Raw genomic sequence first — 23,105 nt, 5'->3', positions numbered from 1 at the left:
TGAATGCAGGTAGACAAGAAAAGGCATTAAAAAAATGAAGTTTCCCTACTGCCAAAATAAGAGAAAAAATAATACAAATGTATGCATACATTGAAGACTCTCTGATTTTGAATAAATTCACGATTTTCAGCTTGTTGCCATAGCCCATGTCAGGAAGATATGTTGAAAATACAGAAATATAGGGTTATGAGAACTTCATAACTTCATGTGCAGTTAGAATACTGATCAAAAACCAAATTACCCTGGGCAAGTTTTGATATCCTCATTTTATTTCATTGCCCATCTCCGTGTTTGGTTGAACAACCCTTTATAACATTTTTAACATGTATTATTAACAGATTAATAATTTCAACCAAACCCAAAACTAAGAATGCAGCCCAGACATACAGCATTGTTTTCTCTGTTTGGCTGTATATACAAATCTCTTCATCCCTTGCCTCATCATATTTGCTAAATGTGTTGATCTTTTACTTTCTTCACTCTGCAACTAAAAAAATCTCATGTGTCCAGTTCCATGGTAAAATTTGTTTTTTGTGACATCCTCAATTGGTGTTTCTGGTTCATATTCACGTGTTCAGAACAAATTTATCTGAGGCAAGAGCTGTTTTGTGTTGACACTGCTTTTGAAATGGACAGGTGGATAGAGTTGCTATATTTGAGGTTGTGTTTGGTCTATTTTCAGTATTTTAATATGTGTATAAAATATCTAAATAAGATAATCTGGCTTTGGAGGTAGAGGTGTGGGTTATGAGTGGAAATTTGAGCATAGTGATTGTGTACAAAATATTTGAAGTGGAAGGAATCACTGCTAACAGGTTGATGGTTATAGAAAAAGAAGCTGAGGACAGGCCCCATATAATGCTGTTGGGTCAATTAGAGCTTTGAAAAAATATACCTGATATACAGTCTACTTGAGCATCGTTATCAGGGCTGTCAAACTTAGAAACTACATTTCCCATAAACCATATCGAGGGTGAGTCCCCTTTAGAAGCTGTCAGTTGGTTTCGCGAGATTTCCCAGTTGGCCAAGACTGCAGGGCTCGTTGAGTCTATCCAACTTCCATTTCCTAAAATGCACAGCGTGAGGGTTTCACGTTGTAAGTGGCCAGTGAAATTCCGCGAGATTTCGTAGCCAGGAGTGAAGTAGAAGCCATTTCTCTAAGGAAAAGGTTCTCGTAGGACGTACGCGCGGAAGCGTGGTGACCGTGGAGTTCCCCCAAGCCTTCAGGACGTTAGCGTGAACTTTCTTGTTCTTCCGCCCTCGCTGCGGAGACTTCCGCTTCCTGGGTTCCACCCTCAGCCCGGTAAGCCCGCGTTTCGTCACTTAACCCGTTAGCTCCAGGCAGCAGAGGGCCGTAAGTTCGGGGATGAGGACCCCGGAGACCTGCGGAGGCGTGCGTCTGCTCCCTGCGGCTGGCCACCGGGCATTTGGGTTAGCCCGCTTCCTAGGTAACGTCGGGAGGCGCTGCCGACCCGAAATCCCTAAACAGGGCGTTCGTGGGCGACGGAGTGCCCGAAATGGCTCTGGGCACGGGGTTTCTTTTTAAAATTCTGCGTAAGCACACCGTTTTTCTTTTATTGTCCTTGAACTTGCACACACCTTTTTCTGCGGCGCTAAATCAACAATTACTTTATGCGTTTGTTAGCTGACAGTGCTCATGCAAATAAATTACTTGTAAACAGTTGTAATTCAGTTTGACATACTTGCAGTGTAATTTGAAAGTTGGTCTAATTAATACTGTATTCGCTGATCTTCTGCTTTGGTTTTTCCCATGTTATCTCTGCCTTTTAAGAAGGTCATAACTTTCATACTCAAACTTATAATTAAAAAGACAGCAACAGGTATATTCTTTGCAGAGGCCAAATTTTTATTTCAAATATAGAAGGTGACAATTGTTATAGTGTATATTTCTCTCTCCCTTATAATTAACTGTATGGATTTTATTGTTTCCCAGATGCATATTGCACTCTTACAGATTTTAATGAAAATCGTTTGTACATACTGATGCAAGCATGCCATTCTTGTAATCTAGATATTCCTAAGTATATTGTTCTTAACAGATAGTCATCGTTTTTCACCAGTGTTACACCTTATATTTTAAAATGAGATTTTAAAGCCTCAGGCACTGGACTCCTGTTTCCAAAGTGTGTTGGATCTGTATATAAATCTTTAGAATATCAGCATTTTATGGGTTGAATTTTTTTTATTTTTTTTATTTTTTTATTTTTTATTATTAGTTACATTTTATTTATGGGTTGAATTTTATAGCTAATCTGTTGCTATTTATAACTGAGAACTTTGACTTTTGGTGTCCAGTTATATTTCTTCAAACTCTTTTATTTTTTTTGAAATATTTTTTCTTTATTAATTACACTTTATTCACTTTGTACCCCCTCCCGTGGTTCCCTCCCTCCTCCCGTCCCAAACCCTTCCTTCCTCCACCCTCTGCATGCATGCCCCTCCCCAAGTCCACAGATAGGGGAGGTCTTCTTTTCCTTCTTTCTGATCCTAGTCAATTAGGTCTCATCAGGAGTGGCTACATTGTCTTCTTCTGTGGCCTGGTAATGCTGCTTCCCCCTCAGGGGGAGGTAATTAAAGAGCAGGCCAATCAGTTCATGTCGGAGACGGTCCCTGTTCCTATTACAGTGGAACCCACTTGGATACTGAACTGCCATAGGCTACATCTGTGCAGGGGTCTTAGGTTATCTCCATGCATAGTCTTTGGTTGGAATAGCAGTCTCAGGAAAGACCCCTGTGCTCAGTTTTTTTGGTTCTGTTGCTCTCCTTGTGGAGTTCCTGTCCTCTCCAGATCTTACTGTTTCCCACTTCTTTCCTAAGATTCCCTGCATTCTGCCCAAAGGTTGCCCATAAGTCTCAGCATCTACATTGATAGTCTGCAGGGCAGTTTTCAGAGGTCCTCTGTGTCAGGCTCCTGACTTGTTCCCTCTCTTCTCCTTCTTCTGATGTCCATCCTCTTTGCCTTTCTGGGTAGGAATTGAGCATTTTAGCAAGAGTCCTCCCTCTTGATTAGTTTCTTTAGGTGTACAGATTTTAGTAGGTTCATCCTATATTATATGTCTATATGAGTGAGTATATACCGTGTGCATCTTTCTGCTTCTGGGATAGCTCACTCGGGATGATCTTTTCCAGATCCCACTTTTTACCTGCAAATTTCATGATTTCCTTGTTTTTTATTGCTGAGTAATATTCCATTGTGTAGATATACCACAATTTGTGCATCCATTCCTCCACTGTTGAAACTGTTTTATAATTACTGAATTTGAGATCAACATTCTTGCTAAAAATACTTATTTCTACTAATTTAGTACAATATTTGGATGTTATTCATAGGCAGTTTTATCACCTGAACAAAATAAGTAAATATGTATGCTTCCTTTGAATTATACACACTGGCTATATTGTGGTGTAGTTGGAGACTTGAAATATCGTTAATGAATTTGTCTGGCAGAATCATTGGTGGTCCTGTCTCTAAGTGAATTTGAATTCCCATGTGCTGGAATATTTTTCTTTCTTTTTTTACATCAAGGAACTTTTCTTTTACTGGAGGTATTTTTTTTCTTCTTTTGTTTTACCTCTTTTCTTGTTATGTTAATCTAGTCTACCAAGTGTTTTCTTTTTTCTGTTTTTTCCCCCACTGTCTTTCAGGTGTTGATGAATTTAAGTACGTTATGCTTAGCCATAATGTTGATATATTGAATGAATAAACAAATAATGGGGTTTTGTTTTGTTTTTCATGAATAATGAAGTTAAAACAATTGACTTTCCAGTGGTACACTGAATTTGTATTTGTAACAAAGTTTTGAAAGGACACATTCTCTTGACATTTGGGACTTAAATTTGCTAATTTTTTGAGTATATTTTATAGTAAATTTTTCTTGTCTATTTCAAGCTTATGCCAGCCATCCTCCTAAAATGCGGCAGAAAATTTTTCTTCTCTAAATCCTGGAATATTTTGGGTAAGAATACAAATTCAATAAAAGATAAAAGTGAAAATTAGGAAAAGGATATTCATTCAGTGAGTCCACAGGGGGAAAAGAAAGAGTTGCAGTGACTGTCCAAGTCCATGTACTGGTACTGAGATGAGATTTCAGCTTAAGCAGAGGGGCAACGTATAAATAGTTAACAGCTCAGGTGCATGTGTGCTGTCCTGCAAGGTGATCTGATAAATTGTCAGAAATCTCTTTATGGGTCATAGGTTCCCTATCTGAGTGGCACCAGGCTTCAGCCTCTTCCTGCCCCGACCAGCGAGGCTTCAAGTGGGTTCCTAAGGGAGGAGAGTGGAAGGAATGGGAGGGGACGAGAAGCGCAAGGAAGGAAGCCAAGTCTGTTTGTCTGATCAAGGCTTCCTTTATTAGAAATTTTTACCCAACTTATATAGGGAGAAGGCAGGAAGGGGGGGAGGTTAATTTACTGCTGCAGGAGATAGGAAGAGTGCTTTCATGGGTTAAATATTGCACCTGCAAGATGCCATAAGGTTGTTTTCTTAAGCTATCTCACGGATACTCTAAAACTAACAGATGGATGTTCTCACAATCTATCACCCATGATTTCAGGTCCTAGGTAACTCTTCAACTAAATAGCTTTAGGTCTCCACTAAATGACCTTTGCTCACTACTTGGCTTTGGCTTAAGTAAATAGCTTTGTCTCCACTAGATAGCTTTGGCTCACTGTTTGACTTAGGCTTCGGTACATAGCTTTGGCTCCCGGCATATTCCTTCTCCTAGCATGAGATTCCTAGGCACATTTTATTTTCTGGATTTGTCTCAGTAGTCCAGTAGTAAAGAGAAGGATATCACGGGCCTTTAGGATGTGTTCATTTCTGTGAGGATGAGCACAGCAAGCTTTGTAAGACTTTCTTTCCTACCTTCCTCCTTTCCTCCATCCCTTCTTCCCTTCATTGTGTGATTCTGGGGCTCAAACCCAGGGCCTTATGCCTGCTAGGTAAACATTCTGCTACGAAGGTGTAGTCCTACCTCTAAATTCTACTTTATTGGTTAGTTAGGTTCAGATTTGTCTATTTGTAGTAAAATATAGCCTGTTATAACTTAGTAAAGTGTGCCACGCATGGTGGCACAGGCCTGTAATACCAGCACTTGAGGAAGCAGAAGCAGGCGGATCTCTGTGAGTTTGAGGCCAGCCTGGTCTATGAAGTGAGTGCAGGACAGCCAAGATTACACAGAGAACCTCTGTCTTGGGAAAAAAAAAAAAAAAAAAACTAAATTACTTAGTAAAGTGTATTAAGTGGACATATATATTTTGGAGGAAAATAAATGGATGGAAAAAGGCAAGGGTTTGCAAAGTAAGTAGAACAGATAGAAAGGACTATCTCAAAAGCCTTAAAGTTTAATAAATAAATCCTGAAGGGAAGAGCCAGGCAAGAGAAAACACAGAATGTAGGGAAGAACATTGGGAACAAGAGATAGCAAGCCCCTGATGTGTGTGCATGTCTGGGGGCATAACGCTCAGCAAAGAAGTCAGTGTGAGCTAGCATAAGTGGGGGCCTGGGTATGGGACCTTGTTCTAAGGAAAATGAAACACCATCAGAAGGTTTTTAGCAAAGATGTGTATGTTACATATATTTTACAAGCAACAGGATGTAGGAGACTAGCTGGGTACCAGTCTGACTGATTTGGAAGAGGGGTGAGGTCTGGGATCAAAGCAGTTATAGTGTAGATGCTGAGGCATAGCTAAAACTTTGCATATGTTTTGAGTGTGACATGACAGGATTTGACCATTTGGATGGAGAATGTAGGAAAGAAAGAAGAGGGACAAGGTTGGCCACATAATATAAATACCTGGTTCCTCCATTTTTTTCTCTCTCTTCCTTTTTTTTTTTCTTTTCCTACCTGTGTCTGTGTGCATATGTACACGTCTGTGTATGGGTATTTTAGCATGTATATTTGTAAGCAGGAGGTTGCTATTTGGCATCTGCCTTTATTGTTTTGAGACCAGTCTGTCACTGAACATAAAGTGGCTGTTTTGGCTAGACTGATTGGCAGTAAGATTCCAGGATCATCCCATTTCCTCTCTGGTAATATGGTCATGGACTTACACTGCCATAGGCAGCATTTTATGTGGGTGGTAAAATCTGAAATCACATTCTTATTTGTGCATGGCAAGCACTTTATCCATTGTGCCATCTCCCAGCCAGTTCTTTTGAAGTGCTGAAGATTAAAGCCAGAGCTCTTACTCATGTCAGACTAGTTCTCTATCATTGAATTACATCCTTTCTTCTACAGTCATATCCTTTCTTCTTATTTTCAGATTAATAGGCCAGCTATAAAATTCTGTTCTGTTTTTAATATATTTTGTATCCTTGCCTAGTTTTAATAATTCCAAAACTAATTCATCAGCTTGGTAAGTCAGATGTTTTCCCTTGTGTAAGAAATACGTACGTAGCTAAAGGAGCTGCAAATGAAACCATTTCAGAAGATAATTTCCCAATACTTAACAAAAGGCTTAAACATGTTCATAAATATTGGTCAAGCATTTTACTATCTAGAAATTTATTCTAAGGGAAAAAGAGTTACAGAGTTTTAGCTGCAAGGAATTATTGTAGGTGTAGTTTTTCTATTTGTGAAAATGTAGAAGCTTTCTAGATATTGCAACAAAAATACAGAGCATTTGGTAGAGTGGCGTGAAGCCCTGCACCTAAGGCTTAGGGGTGGTTGAAAAGACGGGACCAGAAGATTGTAAGAGCCGGGGGGTATATTGTAAAAAATAAAATATAATAAAAAAAGGTGAAAAGATGACAAAAATTAGAGGTACGTAGGGAGGAGGAGCTGTGGAATAGTGTAAAGAATGAACACGATTAAAATTCTCAAAGAATTAATAAAATGTTAAAAATGAGAACCATCAAAGATGTTTTATTTACAAATACTTTAGTTGATTCTAAATGCTATTTTAATAGAATATACAAATGTATAATATATTTATATAATGTTTTTATTTTCAAATTGTGGGTATGTTGATATTCCCCTCCCTCTACTAAAAGACCTGCTTGACTATAGGAGGAGGCCACTTCAGTCTCCGTATTCAGTGCTGCTAGGTGTCTCAGCTAGAGTCACTCACATATCCTCCCAGGACCCTGCCCCATCAGAGGTCTCCAGCTTGTCCCAGAAATGCCCTCTCCCATTGGTTTCTTGTCTTTCTCCCAACCCTCTCACCTCCCACCCCTGCTCTCCTGGTTCCCATCCACATTCTCATCCCCACTCCCTCTCCCGCAAGATTTTTTTTTTAATAATTTGCCTTGTAAGTTTTGAGTCTTGAGTCAGTAAAGTAAATGACCCCAGCCTTCCATACCAGTCTGTTTTAAGGGAAATTAATATTTTGAAAATTACATGTTCTTTAGTAAAAGAAAGATGTTAGATGAACTGTGTGTATTTTTACTGTGCATGGGTGTCTTGCTTGCATGTATGCGTGGCTGGTGTCCAGAGGTCAGAAGAGGGCTTTGGAACCCATGCAACTGGAGATAGAGACAGTTTTGAGGTGGTCTGTGGGCCCTGGGATTCGAATCCAGGTCCTCTGGAAGAGAAGTCATTGTTCTTAACGCCTGCGTCATCTCTCCAGCCCTGAACTGTATATGTTTAAAACAGAATGATCCCGATGGATAAAGAGTTAAATATAGAACTCCTGGGAAAAGATAAATAAAAGAAGTAGAAGACGAAATCTCAGAATTGGATGGCAAGGGCAGTAGAGAGGGTAGGTGTGGGAAGAATTGGGGTAGGGAAGTGAGTATGTTCAAAATACATTGAAATTCTCAGATAATGAATAAATTTTTTAAGTTAAATGTAAGGTGATAAAAGTAGTGATATGAAATACCTCATTGAGAAAAGAAAAACCTTTAATGGGAAAATGCAGAAAATAGTGAAATTAATGAAATATTTGTCTATGACAAAAATTAATTTTATGTGTATTATAAATGACAGGCTAGAAGAAAATATAGTGAAACAAAAGCATATCATTACAGAAAACCTAAAAGTACAATAAAAAAAGGATAAGAAATTTAGTTGATAATGAATGAGGACATTTTCCCAGAACTGGAAAAACACATACACAAAGAATGCTTGGTCTCAGTTGTCCTCAGTGTATTTTTCTTAATTTTCTATTGATTCTTTGTGAATTTTAATTATCAACTCCTATCACTCATCTGTCCCTCGATATCTGCCCTCTGCCCTTGTAACCTCCACCCAAAAGAAAACAACAAATACAAATAAAAACAACAAAACAATAAAAAGTTAAAAATTTAACAACAAAAAACTCACTGCAGAAGCTGCAGTGAGTGTCACACAGTATACCTTTTTGCCCAAACAGCTTTACTTGCAAATGTTCATTGCAGTGAACATTGGTCTGGTTCAAGGCCTCTCGCTTCTGCTACAGCATCAATACTGCATCTTCACCAGGGCTCTTTTCAGACAACCTGTTTTGCCCTGTGTCAAGGATATCCTGCAGCTTTGGTTCTGCAGGACCAGCCCCTTCATGGTCTCCAGCAGTTCATAGATGGGATAGATGTTGTGGTGTGCCAACTCCAAGCCCTACATCTGGGCTTAGCCTGCGACTCTCCTACATATGTACCACCAGGGCCAGCTCTCGGCACTGCCCAGGGGAGGTAGAAACTCACCCCCCAACCCCAAGCCCACCAGTGCTTCAGCCATTGAGAAGTGGGGCCAACTCTCCCATAAGCCAGCTCTAGTGTGCTGCCCAGGTGAATTGTAGGAGACCTGCTCTCCTGAAAGATATGTGTGTTTGTGTGTGTGTGTGTATAGGTTGATACTATTGTGTCTACTATATTTGTTCTTGGTTATAAATTTATATCATTTTTATTTGTATGTTTATTTTTTGTGTTTTAGGATGTCTCATTGTAAGCTGGTTTCCAATTCTCAATCCTCAGCCTTCTGTGCATGAGGGGTTACTGGAATATATTACCAAGCCTAGCTTCCTTGTTAAGTTTTGATTGCCACTTATTACAGGAAAGCCCCTGCATAGTCTATGCTTTTTTAAATTTATAAACATTGGCAAGTAATTTCTACAAAGGAATCTAAATTAAGTGCTATTCCATAGTACACAACAGCCACTGTGTGAATGTGTACCTTTTTTATTGTTAAAAGATAAATCAAATATCACTATTGAATCATACATATATGATAAAAACTTTTAAAAGCAAGAGAAGTACAGTTTTGAACAGGAGTTTTCACTGAGAACATCCCAAGTAGCAGGAGTGTGGGTATATGCATAGTTGAGTACAATAGATACGCAATGTATTTGTTAATATTAGGATTTACTTTTTTAGGGTTCCTTCCCATTTCTAGCTCATAGCTTCAGATCTTAAGTTAGTCTCAAGTTTATACCTCTGTGTGTCTCTTTCAGGGTATTGAAAGTGAATGGGAATTAAATTCTAATACTTAATTAAAATTATACATATCATCAAGGTAACACATTATATATCCAGAGGGAATTAATGCTTAAGTTGAACTAAGTATTTCTTCAAAGGTAGTAATTTTGAAAATGTCTAAAAGATTTTCTGTTAGGTTTTTAAATGTGCAATTTTTTATTGCTATGTCTAGCTGTCCTCCCGTGCAGTTGCTTTTAACACGTTAAGTACCGACATAAAATAAGTGCGTGAAGGTGTGCCTCAGCAGTTAAAAGCACCCGGGATAGCAGAGGAGTTTTGTTTGGTTCCCACCAGCCTTGTAGCAGCTCACAGCAGCTGTTCCTCCAGTTTCAGTTTCTCTTCACTTAGGTTGATGATGGCCCATAATCAGACAGCTTATGGGGAGAGGAAATGCCAAGAAACAAAATTCAGAGTTCTCCTCACTGAGTAAGAAAGAGAGCCTTTGAGGACCCCCTGTGGGAGTTGTCAGCTTGGAAAAACAGTGCTTCTTCAAGTATTCTACATTCCACTAAGTTTGCCCGTGCCCCCACAGGATGGCTACCCTCGGTCTGTCTCCCATGTTTGGTAAGTTCTCATGTTCTTGCCCACGGTAAGTGAGCGTGTATGTCTCCTTCCATGCATAAATTGAGGAGATCCATATATGTAACCTGTTGAGCCAGGAAGGGTGAGCTGAACAATGGTTGTCCATGCGACTAACTAAGGGCATGTGTAGGTTTGGGACAAAGAAGAGCATATATACAGTTGGGATATACAGTGAAGAAGGTAGCAGTAAAAACTAGCTGTATGTGATCTATTGTTTTGAGAAATTTGAGAAGGTCAGCAACTTTAACTCTGAGGCTGCAGTTTCATCTCTCAGAAACTGGAACTGTGTACAGGTTGGACGTCTTTAATCAGAAAAGCTATAAAATCTGAAACTTTACATCATGTGACAAGTTGCAGTCAAACAGCTGTGTTGTCAAAGTACCTAGGATGAGCTTTAGCTGTGTGTGTAACTGTGAAGCATAAGTGAATCTTGTCTAAACGCCAGTCTCTTCCCTAAGATCCATCATTACATGTACGCAAAGATGCCAAACTTGAAAAAAAAATACCTGAAATCAAGTAATGAGTCTAAGCAAATCCTATGCAGGATATTGTGCTGCTCATGTTGTGTTTCACCAGCACCCTCTTCCCTGTCCCTGTTTGTGAATATCTAGGGGTTGTGTGGGCATGTGTGACTTACTTGAGTATGCTTACTGAGGGGATAGATGAATCTCATGGGTTTTATTTTCTTGTCCTAGCTATGTCCTTTGAGGACTCTATAGATAACCAGGTCTCAGAATTTCCTCTTCCACCAAAATACCATTCCAGTCAGCAGGATTTGGATTTGTCGGCTTGCCATGCCCCAGAGCCTGATACACCAACTCGTGTTTCTTCTCAGGTACATAAGAACTCAAGGCCCAAGGGTGGGACAAGTACATTTTAGGACAGGACCACCACCATTGAGTGTTGGAATTCTTTTAGATATTCACCAGGTCAGTGCATGTCTGGTAAAGGACCAGCACACTAAGGAAAGCTCTATGGTTCTAATTATTATTAGGGAAGTTAGAGGTTATACATGTGACAAGTCACGTGTTTGCATTGTACTCAGAATCAACGTAGAAACAGAAAAAAAAGTCAAGCTACATGCTGTCAGCCACCCTAGAAGTGGAAAGAAATCTTGTCAGAGTTGTTGTTGATGTAGTGAGTCAGATTAAGATCACTCAAACGGAAGAGACTATCTGAGAATATTCTTCTAACATGTACAGAAACCTTCAGCAGGCCATATCTTGAAATCAGATTATATCTCTTGTACCTATATTCTGCCTGTGTTGTCTTGTGAGCTGGTTTCTCATTGACCTCAGTGTTTATGGTTTGCAGGATTCTGTGACATTCCAAGATATTGCTGTGGACTTCACTGAGAAAGAGTGGCCCCTGCTAGATTCTTCCCAGAGAAAACTGTACAAAGATGTAATGCTGGAGAATTATAGCAATCTGACTTCACTGGGTAAGGCTGCATTGTTCCCTCATCTGTTCAGGGATAGGATGTTTTATCTAGTACTTGCTTTGACCTAATACCTGGGTGGGGTTTGTAGAGAACTTAGAACGAGCCGCGCTGGTAACCACCTCAGAGGTTCTCTGGTAGTCGCACCTGCCCATTATATTGAACCTTCTCAAGTGTGTGACTGAGCCCCTACCACAACTGTCTAAGGTGAGAGGTTTCTTGTCTGTGGAGACTGCTCAGTAAGGAAGGGAACTACTGTACAGTGTTATGACCTCAGTTCAGATTCTTAGCAGTCACAGGCAAACCTGGATGTTGTTGCAGATAACGTGACAAATCCCAGAGACGTGGGAGGTGGGTGTAGGATAATGCTGGAGATTGCTGGACAACAGCCTGGCGACAGATTCTGTGAGCGAACCTTTCTCTAGGGAATGAGATAGAGCATAGATCAGGGTGTCCACTGACCTCCTGTGACCAGAGGGAAACACACACACACACACATACACACACACACACACACACATACACACACACACATACACACATACACAGAGAGACAGAATTTTATTAAAATGAATAAAAAATTAAAATTATAAAAATTCTGTGTTTTTTAATGTTTCCATTCTTGTCTGGGGGTATAGCCCAGTGGTAGAGTGTTTTTTTAGATAATGTAAGGCCTTGGTTTCCATTCCTAGCATTTAAAACAAAAAGTCCACATTCTTTTTGATGATAAATTGTGTGAGTACGTGTAGTTTTTGTTTTTATAGAAGACTTTTACTGCATTCCTTTTTTACTGTGTTCCTTAAAAATGTGACACCATCATTCAGCTACTCCTAAGTCAGCCTTGTCCACCTTTAGAAAACCCTGAAGACAAAATTGTTGACCCCAGTCTAGTGGAAGGGTTGTCTCTGCACAGTCCTCCTTCAACATATCTTTCTCCATGAGTAGGGTATCAGGCTGGCAAACCCAGCCTCATCTCACACCTGGAGCAAGAAGAGGAGCTGAGGATGGAGGAGAGGGGCAAACAACAGGATACTTCCCCAGGTGAGTGACTACTAGGCACACAGAGGTGATTTGGGCTGTCAGGTCTTTTCAGTGATTTCCTGTTTCTGTAACAGAACAACTTGGGGGTTTATTTAGCTCACATTTGTATCAGTTCAGGAACTTGGTACCATCAGCCATACAGTATAGGCTGTGTCATAACATGACAGATTGCATTTGTGTACAGGCACAAAGTAACTCAAGGGAGAAAGAGTTTATTTGATCAGTTTCAAGGTTCAGTCCTTCATGGCAGGAATAGCCTGGCAACAGGAAGGTGAGGTGACCAATCACTTAGCATTTGTCTTCCTGATGGAGAGAGAGACAAATGCTGTACTCAACTCACTTCATCCTTTAAATTTACTCTGTGCCTCACCTCCACTTATCCCATGGGATGCTTCCGGCCACACACAAGATGGGTCTTCCCCTCCTCAGTTAAAGTGTTCTTAGAATCACTGTCATAGATATGCCCAGAGGTATATTTCCAGGTCAGACTAAGTCCAGCCAAGTTAATAGTAAAAAATATCTATGACAGCATAGTAGCATAATCATATTCACAACCAATGTAATAGAAAGCAAGAGAGCTGAGAGAAACCCCTGTTGGTATTATATAACTATCCACTACTTTTGTCTTTTTCTTTTTTTTTTTTTTTTTTTCCCCAGACAAAATCTCACTGTAGCCCAAGCTGGCCTTGAACTCGTGATTCTCCTGCCCAAGTCTCCTGTGCTGGAGTCATACTCCTGGGTTGCCATACCTACCTTTATGAACAGCTTTCTCTTATAGTACATACTTAACTTTCTAAGACCAACATCAATTCCATCTAATAACAGTGTAATTGGTTACCTAATTACCTCACAGTAGGCCCCACCCCTTTAAAAATTCTCTCACTTTAGTCTCACGACACAGGACCAATGCTTTAACACATGGACCCTGGAACAAAAATATCAATGTGGAAATACATCTGATAATGTGAATTAGGAAATAAGGAAGGTTTTTTTTTTTTTTCCTTAATCTCTATCTGTTCTTTTGTAAACCTTTTGATCAGATTAGACTTTATCTCTGTGTTCCTTTAGCTTTAAATTTGATATTTACTATCATTTTATTCTTTGTGTGCTCTGCCCTTTGCCTTATCTTTTCTTGTGTATCTTTAGAATTTTCAATGAAGTATACCTTTCATTTCCATCCTCTTACTTTTTGAATGAATCAAATGTTCCAGTTTTTTGTTTTTTTTTTTCTTTCAGATTGGGGAACTACATCTAAAATCAAGTGGTCCATTCTTATGAAAGATATTTTTGGGGAGGAAGCTTCTGATAGTGTGACACTGGTAAGATTTTCTTAGGTTAAATCTGTCTCTTCCACATTGGCGAAGCCCAAAGCAGCCACTAGTTAGCTCACTCAAGAACCAATCAAGTGACATACCCTAGAAGAAACAGGAGTTCCACAAGTGCTCAGTTACACTTGACCCGTGGTACCTGAGTTCCATTGAGCTGGCTTCAGTGAGTTTCCTGTGAATATAAAAATCTAAGAATGCTTAATTTCTTTGTATAAAATGCCATTTTTGTTGTCTACATAGAACCTCTACATATCTTGCTGTGGGCTCTAATTATCGTTAGATAATGTAAAATGTGTACATAGCTTTATTATTGGGGTGCCTAGGTAATAATGACAAAAGTTTGTATGTGTTCAGTATAAATGTAGCTATTTTTGCCTTTAAATAGCTTGAGAGTAAGATTATTGAAATCGTGATATGGAACCCATTAATGTTGAAATGACCCACTATATTGTCAGCTTGGGCAGAATCCCAAGTCTAGCCTCAGACTTTCTCATTTAGAGTTCAGATAAGTAATTATTACTGTAATGTATGGTGGGGTTTCATTTGGTTTTAAACAGTGAATAAAGTTGCATACAAAAAAGCTTTATAGCATAGTATACATGGAGCCTTAAGACACAGCAGCCATGAATTTTGTTTTTTGCTTTTGTTTTTTAAACTAAGAAAAGATCTTTTTGTATAGCCTCGGAATCCTCCCCCTTTTGCCTTCTGAGTTGAGATTACAAGTGAGTGCCACAACCACTTCAAACCACCTTTTCTCTTTGATGAAGTTCACATGAAAGAGGAAAAATGCTAGCTTTGGTCATTCTCTTAGTTTGGGCTGCTATTGCTCTGATAAAACACCATCACCAAAAGCAGTTTGGGGCAAAAAAAGTCTTATTTGGCTTACACTTCCACATCCCATTTCCATCACTGAAGGAAGTCAGGACAGGAATTCAAACAGGGTGAGAACCTGGAGGCAGGAACTGATACAGAGGCCATGGAGGGGTTCTGTTACTAGCTTGCTTCCCAAGGCTTGCTTAGTCTACTTTCTTCTAGAACCCAGGACCACCAGCCCAGGGATGGCACCACTTACAATGGGCTGTACCATCAAACACTAATTAAGAAAACACCCTATAAGCTTGACTACAGCCCCATATTGTGGAAGCAGTTTCTTAACTGAGGTTTCCTCCTCTAAGATGACTTCAGCTTCTTCTGTAAGGTTGACAAAAAACTATTTATTACGGTCATGGCACGATACTAAAATTAGTGTTAGTGCTAATTTATTCCGAGGCAGATTGAAAGAGGATGGAGCTGTAGACTAATGCTAAGCCCATGCTGTGTACTTATCAGGCCTTCCATTTAGTCATCACCACCAAAAACATAAAATGAAATAGTGTTATAAATGCCACAGTTAGCTCTTATCTCTTAACCAACAGGAAAAGTCTCATCTTTTGGAGAAATCTTCTGAATTCACCCATTTGTTTGAAGTCTTCAGTATCAGCCCTCATCTTACTCAGCCAAGAGGAAGGCCCCCAAGCAAAAGGCCCCATCGCCACCGCAGCTGTGGAACTGCTTTCAAGAATAGGAATCACCTGACTCAGCACATCCGCATCTATGATGGGAGAAAAATGCATGAATGTCACCAGTGCCAGAAAGCCTTCACTACCAGTGCTTCCCTCACGAGGCACCATAGGATTCACACTGGGGAGAAGCCTTATGAGTGCAGTAACTGTAGAAAAGCCTTCAATGACCCCTCAGCTCTAAGGAGCCACACGAGAACTCACCTGAAAGAGAAGCCCTTTGACTGTAGTCAGTGTGGCAATGCCTTCCGGACCCTCTCTGCTCTAAAGATACACATGCGAGTTCACACGGGGGAAAGACCCTACAAATGTGATGAGTGTGGCAAAGCCTACGGCAGGAGCTGCCACCTCATTGCCCACAAGCGGACACACACTGGAGAAAGGCCTTATGAGTGTCAGGACTGTGGAAAAGCCTTCCAGCACCCCTCCCACCTGAAGGAGCATGTCCGGAACCATACGGGGGAGAAGCCTTATGAGTGTACACAGTGTGGCAAAGCCTTCCGCTGGAAGTCCAACTTCAATTTGCATAAGAAGAACCACATGGTGGAGAAAACCTATGAGTGCAAAGAATGTGGGAAGTCCTTCCGTGACCTTCCATCAAGGAGGAAACACATGAGGATTCATATTGTAAAGAAAGCAGTTGAGTGTCTCGAGTGTGGGAAAACCTTCCGAAACCAATCCATCCTGAAGACACACATGAACTCTCACACTGGGGAGAAACCCTATGGCTGTGATTTCTGTGGAAAAGCCTTCAGTGCAAGCTCCAACCTCACTGCACACAGGAAAATACACACTCAGGAGAGACGCTATGAATGCACTGCCTGTGGGAAGGTCTTTGGTGATTACCTGTCACGAAGGAGGCACATGAGCACCCATCTTGTCAAGAAGCGTGTGGAGTGTCGGCAGTGCGGAAAAGCCTTCAGGAACCAGTCTACCCTGAAGACGCACATGAGAAGCCACACAGGGGAGAAGCCATATGAGTGTGACCATTGTGGAAAAGCCTTCAGCATAGGATCCAACCTTACTGTACACCGGAGGATCCACACCGGGGAAAAGCCTTATGAATGTCTTGTTTGTGGAAAAGCTTTCAGTGACCATTCATCCCTAAGGAGTCATGTGAAAACCCACCGAGGGGAGAAACTCTTTACACCATCCGTGTGGAAAAGGCTTCAGTGAGTGCTCAGATGCAAAGGAAACCTGGTAGGCATTAAAAGTTACAAATCTTTCACTGTCTCTCCACATCCAGAACATAAAAGATCACATGGAACTTGGGAGAAATCCAGTTTGTGTAAAGATCAAGAAGACTTGAGTTGGTACTCAGCACTTGGGGTCTCTGAGAACACAGGGAATAGGAAAATTTCTGTATTGAGTAGCAAGAACTTCTCAGCATACATAATGTTCTCAAACACACAAGAACTTAGAGAGAGAGTCTTCAGCCAGGGCATTTAGTGTTAAAGTCAGCAACACTTTGTGGCACACCAAAAGCATTTTTATCACTATAGTGACTAGGGAAATTTTTTTCTCATCTCTTATTTGTTCCTCATGGGAGAAATCAGAGTAAAGAAAAAAAAAAATCTCAGAAGTAAGAAATACGGAAACATCCATTAAAAAGAGCTGAGCAAACTGGCCAACCTTATTATTGCTGGTTCACAAGCCAAGGTGCTTGTTCTTTTTAAAGAGAAAAGTCATCTGGCAGAGATCTACGTGGCACTTAAATTCTGACACACATGCTATTAATAAAAATCTTTTGCAGGCTTTGGTTAACAGGCTTGGTTCTCAACCTGGGGCAGTTTTGCTTTCCAGGGCTTTTGTTAATGTCCAGAGAGATTTGGGGTTTTGAGAATGAGGTGAGAAGTGCACTGACATATAAAAAGATGGTATAAGACATGCTACCAAATAGCCTGTAATACACAGAACTCATCCATAGCAAAGACTGTGTGTACTGCTGTAATAGTGCTCAATTTAAGAATAATCTTATTCCTCAATTACTGTGATTTCTATGAACACTTAGGAGAAAATTTTTACAGCTTTTTAAAAGAAAAAGATGCAATGCAGTTTTTTTTCTAGAAATGTATGAGAATTTACACTGCTGATAACTCTATGAAAATTATTATAGCCATAGTCCACTTGTGTATGAATGTGGGATTGTATTTATAACAAACAGAATCCAGCTCTTTAGTTTTCTTGATCTTTTTAATTTTAGGGTTATGGTCCTCTGAATAACTCTTAGGCCCAATCACAAACAATATGTAATATAGTATTTTTTACTATAGCTTTGTTCCTATATTAATTTTACTTTAGGAAACTTAATCTGACCAATGGCATATTTAGAATTGTGTGATGTTAGGCACTGGGTAATGTGTCAAATGTGTTGTGTCAAATGTATTGTGAACAGAGCATGAAGCTTCCTAACATCCTTTGTTAGTTGTGGTTTATTGTCAAAAGAATAACAAAGGCCTGTAGTTACTTTCTTAGTATCCATTTTAAACTATAACAGAAGGATCATGGGCTTACTTGATTAGCAAACAGTGCCACTTTCAGAAATCTTTTGCAGATAGTATTTTCTACCTTCCATGACCCTGGCTGTCAACTCATAAACAGTGGTTCTTGTGTGGCTTTCTGAGAAAAAAAAAAACTCTTGAACAAAGTCTGGTTTTTGTTTTTTAATTCACTGTGTGACCTTGAAGATGAAAACCAGAGGCTAAAGAGGACAGGCTAGAGAAGTCACAATGATCCTAGTCTGTATTCTGAGTTCTGAAGTTTACATTGGTGCTCAATTTATTACATCTATACTTTTTCTATTACCTCAAAAAAAAACAATAAAATTGATTAGAACTTTACAGCTGGATAGATATTTGTTTCTCTTTTTGCTTTATTAGTTGGACGTGAGTTTACTGCCCTGTTGGATGCTGTCCAGAACCTATACCCCTTTCTCTGGAAAGTTAATCACTGCCACCTTTATGTACAGGTTTAGTGGGTATGCTTGGAATTACTAGATACAGATGTTAAGTACTTTTAAATCAAGTATTCATGTGACATTTCAAGTTGTTGATGTGCTGCGCTCTTGATATCTATAGATAGGTACATTTCAGATTGCTGCAGGAGTGTATCCCAATAAACCTGTCATACAGTCAAAATTTACACCATTCCATCACTAGACCCAGATTCCCTCGACAGTGGAGTGAAGCCCTTGTATTTCTATTGTAAATCCTAACTAGACCTAACAGGTATCAGTTTTTATAAAACCCAAGAAAGCAAATACTATCAGCATTTCCATTTCACATGTATGGCATCTGAGACAAGAGAGTTCAGCTTGCCTCAAACCAGCTTGCTGGCAAGTAGTCCTTGGGATTTAAACCCTTGTGTCTGACTCTTTCGTCAGTGCCACTGTTATGACAGCATTATTCTTTGATTCTTAAGTTTCAAAGCAGTGACTATTCTAACTGTTGAGAGGCTTTCCTTCTAGTTGGTGTCAGGGCTTATGCTGCATTTGTTTACTGTGTATGAGATAATAGCAGCTAAAAAGAAATTGTTAAACATAGTGTTGAGAAGAAATGTGGAGCTTAAGTAGCACTTAGATTGGAAAACCTTTTCCTTCCTTCCAGAAATGCTTGAACAGAGGTGTGGTAAGTATGTGTCTTGTACAGAACAGAATCGTTGGCAGTTCAAGGCAATAGAGTACTGTTGTTGGCACAGTTATTCAGCAGCCAAAGGCTGCGTATGAACAGAGCAAGCTTGAGGTTGCAAAGGGTGTTGAAAGTTATAGCAAGAACCTGGTCTGAAAAACTGCCTGTGATTCTCAGTGAGGTGAGGAGTTGGGGGAGGGTTTAGTTTTGCTTTATTATTTGAGACGGCATCTTACCATCTTACCCAGACTGGTTTTGAAATACTGATCAAGTGGCATTCTGCTTCATCAGTCTCCCTGATAGCTGAGACCATGATGCTTGTGGGGGAGGGAGGGTTAGGTAGGAGGCTTGATGACTTTCCATTAATTTTTTTTCAAAGGATCACACTGGGTTCTAGGTTGACAAAGTAGAAAGAAGCAGGACACCACCAGAAACTAGGTATAAAGACTTTGAGAATTCATGTAAGATACAATACAGACCAAATTAATGATAGGTGTGACTAGCAGTAAGGCACATTGGCCAATGGATCTGTGATTTCAGTTTCCACTTGAGACAGTTATCCTCTGTTAATTTCCCAGGTTATGACATTGCTGGGTCCCGGCTATAAAATACCAAGGTCATTTAAAAAAATGTAAGGTTTATTTTATGTGTATGAGTGTTTTCCTACATGAATATTTGTGCACCACATCCATTCCTTATACCTTCAGGATCAGAAGGGAGTGTCTTGTTTCCCTGGAACTGGAATTACAAAGGATTGTAAGCAGTTATGGGAGTTCTAGGTACCAAACCTAGAGCGTCAGCAAAAGCAGCAAGACTTAACAGCTAAGTCACCTCTCCACTTAGGCCAATACATTTCTATAATGATGATGTAAAAATAAACTATATTTGTTTTAAAACAAGTATTATAAATACACATAGGAAAGCACTCAGTTCCAAAGTATGCTGCTGAGTTAATCATTGCTTGTGATATCCATGTCAGCACCTGTCAAGAAATAATTACCAGAGTCTCTTTGTACCACTTCCAACTAAAAGTTGTGCTCATTTTTTCTTAGTTTCCTTTATATGTATGAGAATTAAATCTGTATCTTAATTGTGTAACATATTCATTGCATTATTGTATGTTTTAGTTGATTGTAACATTGCTTCTTTGGGTTGTTCTGTAAATATTACTCTTTTGAAATAACTTGTTTGCCAACATTCTTCACTTGCAGATTTTATTGTGTAGCTGTGTTAACTAATACTGCTAGTAGCAGGGACAGTGTGAATCTTTGTTAAGGACTGAGATTTTTAATTTGGTCCTCCCACATACCTTCCACCTTTCATTTTTTTTCTTACTCCAGGCACTTGGCAACCCAATTTAAGATACTTAATAGAAGATCTCTCAGATACCAATCAGCGGCTAGATAGGTCTGTGCTGACACCAGATGCCCACTGTGAAGAGAGTGTTCACATTGCTTCATCAAGTCTGTTACTATACTCTGACCTTGCTACAATAGAAACAACAGCAATGACTTCAACACATCCTAAGACTTGTATGTTTGGGGGCAGATGATCACAGGAACAGGGACTGGACTTTGAATTTGATGTTGTATCTGTTAGGTGATTTTCTTCTATGCTTGTTTGGTTGTTTGGAGGTCCTCATACTACCTCTTCAGCAGCCATGTGTGTGTGCTCCGTCACTGAGCCCAATGGCTAGTGCAAACAATGCTTAAGTGTCTTCCTTATATTTCGTTCACATTTACCTTTTTGAGGGTTCTTGGTTTCACGCCATCTTCCACACTGTATAGTAGGGTGCAATATTGTTCTTCACTAGAGTTAACACAGTGGAGATGCGCTCTTTATGCATTTATCTGAAGACAGTATGAGATTTGGAATAGTCACGAAGACACATAGGTCCTTACTTCTTAGGATTATATTTAGGAGATCTTTATGAAAAGACCTATATATTATACTGCCTTTCTCTTTCTGTAGAAAAACTTGGGGAACATTAGATATGTATCAGGGGCTTAGATGAGACTATATTGGACCATAGACTTTCAATCCTTCTTGTGCTGAGTTTTTCTGTGTTGATTTTGTTGTTGTTTTGAGGGAGTTTTATTTGAATTATTGAGACAGCATCTCATATATCCTAGGCCGCCCTCAAAATCAATATGTAGCTGAGGATGACCTTGAACTCATCCTCTGCCTTTAGCTAGGCTAGAATTATAGATATGCACCACTAGACCTATTATTTATGTGTTTGTAGCAGAAAACCTAGTAGTTTTTTAATTTAATACAAAAAATTTTGTGTTTTTTTTTTTAACTCAGAGACTATTATAACAGAATATTTACCTATACCACTTTATTTGAAGTCACAGAGAGAGGAATTATTTTCCACATGGCAATCATGTGGAACGTAGCTGACTCTCCTCAACATGCATCATCTACATGTGACTTAAATATATGGAAAGAGTTGCATATGTTCCATACAGATACTTTCCTGTTTTGTATAGTAAACGTGGATATCTGCAGATTCTTACATTTACAGGGCTTGGGGGAACCAATTTCCTATGGATAACTGTGAGTCCAAGTAGTGACCCTTTTCAGGTATCCCTAGGCCCTTCCTAGGCAGCAGTATGAGTGTCGTATACATGTGAGTGTCCACTAAGCTTTTGGGTTCCGAATATAAACAACAGCTAACAGAGCAACATAATGGTAAATTCTCTGCGGGATGGTGGGTTTACATGTAAAGATCTAGTGTGCTAATCTCTGCTGTGGGTAAGTAGATACTCTTTGCTGCCTTGCCTTTCCAGGAGACAGTGTCACTTAGAAACCCTCAGGAGGCAAGTGCATTTCAGCTTAATAGACTTAAAGTTAGTTATGTTATGCCTACTGAGTAACTGTATATGTATTTATTTTCCTATGGAAGAGCAATTCTAGCTCTTTGTGTATTTGCTTCAATCTATTGTTGCAAAACTTGTAAAAGGTTTTCTTAACCATGTCAAAACTTGACTTTCCTTGCTGTTTTTAAAAGCACCTGAATCTATAATTCTCTTAACTTTTTCTAGTGCTAGAAATGGGAACCAGGACTGTGAGCATACCAGGTAAGTACTGCACCCTCAAGTGACAACCCAGCCCAGAGCCTCACTCATAACTGTTTTCACTGTGGTTTGTTTCGGAATCTTAGATCTTAGTCCCGTTCCCCGCCCCCATGGATTTTGACCACAATCTCGACTAAAAACGATTATTTTTTAAATAGATGATAGGAAGAAAATTGCAAAATTGAGGTGTGTGTGTGTGTGTGTGTGCGTGTGTGTGTGTGTGTGTGTGTGTTATCTGGTCTCTGTCCCAGATCTCTCCAAGGAGGTCATTCAACTTCCACAGAGGAAGAGATAGAGAACAGTCAACTAGCTGGAAATGAAAGAGAGCAGCAAGAGCTCACAGTTCATCTTCACATCCTCCAGCTAGTAGAGCATTTGAGCTAACGTGTGATGGGAAGGCATTTAACAGAACTCTGAGAAGTATTCCATTGTGTAAATGTACCACAATTTCAGTGTCCATTCCTCAGTTGAGGGACATCTGGGTTGTTTCCAGCTTCTGGCGATTATGAATAAAGTTCCTACGAACATGATTGAACAAATGTCCTTGTTGTGTACTTAAGCATATTTTGGATATATGTCTAGGAGTGGCATAGCTGGGTCTTGAGGAAGCACTATTCCTAATTGAGAAAGCGCCAGATTGATTTCCTAAGTGGTTGTACAAGATTACATTCCCACCAGCAGTGGAGGAGGGTTCCCCTTTCTCCACAACCTCTCCAGCATGTATTGTCACTTGAGTTTTTTATCTTAGCCATTCTGATGGGAGTAAGGTAAAATCTCAGGATCATTTTGATTTGCATTTCCCTAATGACTAAGAACTTTGAGCATTTCTTTAAATGTTTCTCTTCCATTTGACATTCCTCTATAGAGAATTCTCTGTTTAGCTCTGTACCCCATTTTTTAATTGGATTACTTGATTTGTTGCTTTTAAACTTCTTTAGTTCTTTATATATTCTGGATATTAGCCCTCTATCAGGTATATGGTTGGTGAAGATCCTTTCTCAGTCTGTAGGCTGTTGTTTTGTTCTAATGACAATGTCCT

At 39.6% G+C, this 23,105-nt stretch overlaps 1 protein-coding gene across 3 annotated transcripts; it reads left to right on the top strand.

Annotated features, from left to right (window-relative positions):
• Positions 1-1,281: 1,281 nt before the first annotated feature.
• Znf317 (zinc finger protein 317) lies at positions 1,282-22,596 on the top strand. 3 transcript variants are annotated; one of them, XM_055601336.1, is made up of 8 exons: positions 1,282-1,303; positions 9,740-9,976; positions 10,690-10,829; positions 11,309-11,435; positions 12,378-12,473; positions 13,710-13,792; positions 15,217-16,560; positions 22,034-22,596. In XM_055601336.1, the coding sequence occupies exons 2-7, from the start codon at positions 9,946-9,948 to the stop codon at positions 16,534-16,536; spliced, it is 1,797 nt and encodes a 598-aa protein (XP_055457311.1). In that variant the 5' UTR covers positions 1,282-1,303; positions 9,740-9,945; the 3' UTR covers positions 16,537-16,560; positions 22,034-22,596. The 3 variants fall into 3 exon arrangements, with proteins under 3 accessions (XP_055457311.1, XP_055457312.1, XP_055457310.1); XM_055601337.1 differs by lacking the exon at positions 22,034-22,596 and adding an exon at positions 20,327-22,025; XM_055601335.1 differs by lacking the exon at positions 22,034-22,596 and having other exon boundaries at positions 15,217-18,200.
• Positions 22,597-23,105: the final 509 nt, after the last annotated feature.

Source organism: Psammomys obesus, unplaced genomic scaffold, assembly GCF_907164565.1.
Source record: "Psammomys obesus unplaced genomic scaffold, mPsaObe1.curated_primary_1811, whole genome shotgun sequence".
In the NCBI taxonomy this organism is placed as follows: domain Eukaryota; kingdom Metazoa; phylum Chordata; class Mammalia; order Rodentia; family Muridae; genus Psammomys; species Psammomys obesus.
This window is presented reverse-complemented; position numbering and strand designations above follow the sequence as displayed.

Excerpts from the sequence above, each read along its gene's own strand:
- Znf317 (XM_055601336.1), top strand. The coding sequence starts at position 9,946 with ATGGCTACCCTCGGTCTGTCTCCCATGTTTG. Across the intron at positions 9,977-10,689 it reads CGGTCTGTCTCCCATGTTTG|CTATGTCCTTTGAGGACTCT; the intron begins GTAAGTTCTCAT and ends TTCTTGTCCTAG. Across the intron at positions 12,474-13,709 it reads ACAACAGGATACTTCCCCAG|ATTGGGGAACTACATCTAAA; the intron begins GTGAGTGACTAC and ends TTTTTCTTTCAG.